This window comes from Lactuca saligna, chromosome 2 (assembly GCF_052625555.1).
Source record: "Lactuca saligna cultivar CGN05327 chromosome 2, ASM5262555v1, whole genome shotgun sequence".
NCBI classification, from domain to species: Eukaryota; Viridiplantae; Streptophyta; class Magnoliopsida; order Asterales; family Asteraceae; genus Lactuca; species Lactuca saligna.
Genome location: NC_136418.1, coordinates 147957877 through 147964326, shown reverse-complemented (window position 1 = coordinate 147964326; position 6450 = coordinate 147957877). Strand labels below are relative to the sequence as shown.

Below are 6450 nucleotides of genomic sequence, written 5' to 3'. Positions count from 1 at the left end.
ATGAATGTTAAAATTGAAATATTACAGTTTAGATTAACAGTGTAAATTTCAATTGATTGAAGTTTTTTTTTTTTTTTTTTTTTTTTTTTTTTTTTTTTAATTTTAATTGATGTTGATGTTAATTAATAGATAACAAAAAAATTGAGATTTTTGGTATAGTTTGTTTGTTCGAATAAAGATAAACTTAAATATTGAAAGAAAAACAACAAAACAAAGAAAGTTTTTTTTTTGAAAAAAAAGTTTGTTTTTTTATATATTAACATGGATCTATATGGAAAGAGGATGGAAAATCGTGAACAATGATATATTCGATTTTTTTTGCCTAATAAAATTTAAATAAAAAAAATATGAGTTTTTTTAATATAATCCAGTGTATGCGTGTCCAATATACATGTGAACATTCATTCCCTTGGCCATTGATGAATATATATATATATATATATATATATATATATATATATATATATATATATATATATATATATATATATACACACACACATGGAGAGAGAGAAGTTCAATCGAGAACCATTATTAATCAAATAGCCAAAGAACTAATCCAAAATGTTAGAATTTAAAACGATCAACGACAAAAACAAGAGTTATAGACTTTTTACAATTGACATAAAGACAACGGATTATAAAAACCAATATTTTTTTTTAAATTTAACTTTTGTAGGCCATGTTTTTTATCAAAAAAAAAAAAAAAAAAAGAATGTATCGTTATTCGTAACTTTTCATATTTTTTCAATAAAGATCCATACTTATATATAAAAAATGGTTTTTATTTTTCAAAAAAAATCCACTTTTTTTGTTTTTTGAAAAGTTCTAATCTATTTTATATCGAAAAAATTAATAAATATATTAAAATTCATATTTTTTTAGTAGTCTTTAAACATAGATTCATATTGATGGTTTTCAAAAAAAAAAAAAATTAAAATTTTAGTTCAAATTCATATTATAAATCTGCACACTGAATAGTAAATAAGATTCACATGTAAATTTTGAAAACTAAATTTTATAAAATTCTGAAACTAATAAAAAACGGACTAATATGTTAACCGAATAAAGTGATTACACAAAGTCTAAGAGTTTTGGTAGATTTACAAGTACGCATTGACTTACAAGGTGGCAGATATCTCAAGATCCATAGTCACAATAGATGACATGGTTGTCTCAAGTGTAGGTAGAATATGAGTAGTTTGTGGGTCATCAAATATAATGTCATTAATGTCAGTAATTTAATTCTTATATGATTATATTTTTGTTTATTTTAGTGACTTCTTCAACATCCTTAATTTGGAGTTTGTTGTAAAATGCAGTTGGTAGTTAATGATTAATCGGATAATCTGATATTTTCTAAAATTTTACATATTTTATTATAGTTATATAAAATTAGAAAACCATATAATATCAATAACTATTTTATCTATTGGGTCATCAAGACAATGTCGTTTTAAACGTGAGAATTTAAAGCTTAGGGCAAACAAAATGAAAGAAAAACATGTTAGTGTATGTTTCACATTTTCTAACTATATATTAACAGATATTTATCAACCATATTTATACTTTTATAAATATATTAGTTATGTTAGTTAGGTGCAACTATAATAGAATGAATTATATTTGTCAGTTTAGGAGAAAAAATAATTGATGGAATTAATGCATTTTCAAAACGTTAATTAATAAAACACTTTATAAAAATAATATAAGTATAATAATAATCATTAATCAATAAATATAACTTCTTTTGGAGACAAGGCTTTGTTCTAGCTCTTTAGGTACTCTTTACTCTTCCAGAACGACGTCGTAAATCTGCGCCAGTGGACTTCATCGGACCTCAACCGGAACAAGTCCGGTGATCACCAATGGCACAGTTCCCCTTGGCACCGGTCTCGTCTACCACCGCTGCCGTGCTCCTCTCGAATTTTGTGTTGTTTGTTTGGGCCACCGTCGATGATTCAAGCACTGTTATTCTCCATCCTCCCCATGATGGCAGCAATCGTCACACCATGTTTCTTCCTCTTTTTCCTTCTCCTTCCTCCTCCTCCTTCTCCGGCGACGGAAAATCTCGGCGTCGCCTCCACACATCCGATGCTCCTAGCCCGAACGCTCGAATGGCTCTCCACGATGATCTCCTCTTCGACGGGTATCTGTTAACCTTTTCTCGATCAATTTGAAAGAAGATTTGAAGTAAAAAATAAAAGTAAGTATTGATTATTAGGTATTTCACGACGAGTCTGTGGATTGGGTCTCCGCCGCAGAAGTTTGCTCTGATAGTCGACACCGGTAGCACTGTCACTTACGTTCCATGCTCCACCTGTCAACGATGCGGCAACCATCAGGTTCTAATTACATCATCTTCATCTTCATCGTCTTCATCAACTCTTTAATTAAACAACCAATCTTTTTAATTCACAGGACCCAAAGTTCAATCCATATTTATCGAGCACATACCAACCTGTAAAATGCAATGCCGGTTGCAGCAGCTGCGCCAACGACACCCTGCAACAATGTTTATACGAAAGAAAATACGCGGAATTGAGCACAAGCAGCGGCGTTCTTGGTGAAGATGTTATATCTTTCGGAAACTTAGGCCAAGTTTCTCCTCAACGTTCCATTTTCGGCTGTGAAAACATGGAAACCGGTGATCTCTTCACTCAACATGCTGATGGAATAATGGGTTTGGGTCGTGGTGATCCGAGTATAGTCGATCAACTTGTTGATAAAGGTGTAATAAGAGATTCGTTTTCTTTGTGTTATGGTGGCATGGATACCGGCGGTGGTGCCATGGTTCTCGGTGGCATTTCACCTCCTTCAGGAATGGTCTACGCCTATTCAGACCCCGCACGCAGGTATATGTATATATATACTATATGTATATATGTATATATCTATCTTTCTTCTACATATATATGAAACTTCTTCTTTTCTGATCATATAGCCCATATTACAATATTAAGCTGAGAGGGTTACACGTCGCCGGAAAACGGTTGGATTTGAATCCGAGTGTTTTTGATGGAAGGCTTGGAACAATCCTAGACAGTGGAACGACATATGCTTTCCTACCTGAAGCAGCTTTTCTTGCATTTAAAGATGCTGTAAGATTTAATCTTTTTAATTTAATTACTATATACCATTGTTAATTACTTTTTAAATCTTTCATATATATGCAGATCATGAAAGAACTCCATAATGTGAAGCAGATCAATGGTCCAGATCCGGGTTATAATGACATTTGCTTCTCTGGTGCTAAAAGGTGGATATATAAATGGATATATGTGTATAGTTATAGTTACATATATATTAATTAATGTTGTATTCTAAACTCTAAAGTACAAATTAACTAATGTCAAGTGGTTTTAAAATTGTAATTACTTTAGTGACGATGGTTCACAGCTACTGAGAACATTCCCGACGGTTGATATGGTGTTTGGAAAGGGACAAAAACTGTCGCTAACCCCAGAGAATTACTTGTTCCCTGTACGTATAAGCATTTATGGTTGTATTAATTTAGAAAACGAAATTCATTCTTGTCTTTTATTTTTTTTTTATTATTAGTATTCTGATGAGTTTTTATTATATATGTGAAGCATTCAATGGTGGAGGGTGCATATTGTTTGGGGATTTTTCAGAATGGAAAGGATGCAACGACTCTTTTAGGAGGTAATTCAACTTCTTAATTATCCTATGAATTTCAGTTAATGAAAATGTTGTGTGATTTAATTATATGTTTGTTAAACAGGCATTCTTTTTCGTAATACTTTGGTTATGTATGATCGTGAACATAACACGATTGGATTTTGGAAAACTAATTGTTCTGATTTATGGGGAAGACTTGATGCTTCAACTGGAGATATGTCTCCAGCTTCATCGGCTTCAAACAATAATTCTCCACGTAAGATTTTTGGAATTCACTCGTACAAAAAAAAGAACATGAAAAGTGCAGGAAATTGTTGGTTTTCTTTTTCATTAAAACGTTATTTCTAAATCGAGTTTGGATAATTTGGTCTGTTTGTTTATTTTCAACAGGGTCGTCGAGTGATGTTGGCTCCGGAAGATTTATATCATTACAACTGATTGCTCTGGGAATCATTTTGTTTCTATTAAGTAATCATTACGTTTTTTGTGTGTAATTTTTTTTGTAATATTTCATTATTTCATATGTAAATTTGATGTCGATATGTAATGTTTGTTGGGCTTCCATCTTCTTGGAGGATGGCCCAAGGCCCAAGGGAGCATGGAGGGTATTTTTTTCAAAAAAAAGCGGTAGGTTTTCTTATGGAAGAACATAAAGAAAAATATCACCACATAGAGAGAGAAAAGAAACTGTATAAATAATAACAAAAAAAGTTTTTGTTCGAAGTTTGGCCAGGGTTTTAGAGTTGCATTCCTAGTTCCTAACTCATGATTGTTTAATTGCAAGATTAGGATTGCACTTGGAGGAAGTTAGATGTGCATTATGGCCTATGAAACATAACATTGTTTTGTTCTAGTTTAGTTATGTTGTGAGTTTGGTTTCCAATATGGGTTTTCTTGAAGTTGTGTTCCTTTGTTACCCACTATATTTGGTTATAACGTAAGCTCTCTTCACTATCTCCTATTTATATTCTTTACAACACAAGAAGGTTTTTCCATCTTAAAATTTGTTGCTATCGTATTTTTCTTTATTTTTATTAAAAGGCTTTTTGTTTTTCCTCATGATTGGATAGATTTTCTGCTTTCTACAAAAAAAATCATCATTTAGTTTGAGTTTGATTTCCGAGGATTCACCCGACAAAGGAACTAATTACTTTGTGTAAAACCGGAAAATTATTTATATATAAATTCTTGTAAATATATTAAGGCACAATCAAGTTAGCTATATGCATATGTAATTATGTACATGTCTAAAGTAGGCTATCGAAAACCATAGTTAGGAGAGTGGAGCTAGTCACAATGGGTAGGAGAAGGAAGAGAGGGCGTCTTTGAAGGGAGTGAAAGATAGTGTGATGTTAGACATAAATCAGTTGGCTCTTATAAGGACATGACCTCATATAAAATGTAACACCGTGAATTTCAAACAAAATTTTCAAATTTTCGTAAAACATATTTCATTTAACATTCATAAAACAACCATATTAATTATCCAATTCAAGTCAATACAAAATCCCAAGATCACAAATGTATAAACTCCGTGTGTGTGTACGGATCAAGCCGGCACCTTCCCGCGGTCGTCACTAGTACCTGAACCAATAACATCAAACACTGTAAGCACAAAGCTTAGTGAGTTCCCCAAAATACCACATATAACACATATTAGCCACTCGAGGCTATAACTCTGTGGGTCCGTGCACCCAAACTCTGTGAACCCTCAGGTTCTAACTCTGTAAACATGCACAACATAAATCACATAGAACTAATGCAGTACAACACATAACATACATGGCATACAAATACTCTATCACATAACTCTGGTTACCTACTCAAGGTAAAGTATAGTGAGAAGACTCACCTTGCGTATCTCGATAAGTCGTAAGTCCTGAAATCACTAGCGCTCGATCTCCTGAGCTATAGTCCTCCTAAATCACAATACCACTCTAATTAACACTTTCCCCCAACTAAAGTTGGTTACTCCTTGATAAGTCAACAAAAGTCAACCCCGGGTCAATGGTCAAGGTCAACGGTCAACTTTAACCGGACTCGGCGAGTGCATATAGCGACTCAGCGAGTCTGAGCGTATACACTAATTTCCCTGAAATCCTCCCTTGACACGTCGAGTATTCCCTTCACACGACGAGTCCATCCTGGCATGAGTTGTGGGGCCACCACGACTCAACTCGCCGAGTCTCAAGAACAACTCGGCGAGTCCAACTTGACTCAGTCCACCTGTCCACTCTGATTCCCCCCCTGACTCACTGAGTCAACCCTTCCTGACTCGGCAAGACCACACGCTGTATGATCGGGCAACATTCATATTACTCGCCGAGTCTGTTCTTCGGACTCGGCGAGTCCGTGCCATGCAATGACTAAAACTTGATCATGAGGCCAGATCCGGTCCATTAACCCATAGATCCAGTCCCTCCAAGCTTATTTAGCATGTAAAGTCACTATCTTGATGCACATTGTAACGCCCGTGTTTCTGGGCTTGCCATTTTTAGCAATGTAATAGTCTAGGTTAACCTTTGTAACTCAACTTGAAATAATAAGAATGTATTATTTGTGAATTATGTGAATTATGTGTTTATTTTCTTGATTTTTATAATTTAATGAATTAAGAATGAAATAAGCGTCAAAATTAAAGTGTGAGATACGCCCGACATCTTTGCTTAAAGTTGTAGTGGTTGAAACAAGGATTTCGGAGATATAAGGAATGCCAAAATCCGAGTTATAACGAAGAAGTTATGACCTGTCGAAGTTTCGAGACAAAACCGGTATGACGATGAGTGACGTAAAATATGAATTTAAGAT

At 33.8% G+C, this 6450-nt stretch overlaps 1 protein-coding gene across 1 annotated transcript; it reads left to right on the top strand.

Annotated features, from left to right (window-relative positions):
• Positions 1-1698: 1698 nt before the first annotated feature.
• Positions 1699-4525, top strand: LOC145032011 (aspartic proteinase 36-like). The gene is made up of 9 exons (XM_078980675.1): positions 1699-2149; positions 2225-2345; positions 2422-2855; positions 2945-3101; positions 3177-3259; positions 3384-3483; positions 3594-3666; positions 3746-3898; positions 4033-4525. Exons 1-9 carry the CDS (start codon positions 1869-1871, stop codon positions 4134-4136), a joined length of 1506 nt encoding a protein of 501 aa, XP_078836801.1. The 5' UTR covers positions 1699-1868; the 3' UTR covers positions 4137-4525.
• Positions 4526-6450: the final 1925 nt, after the last annotated feature.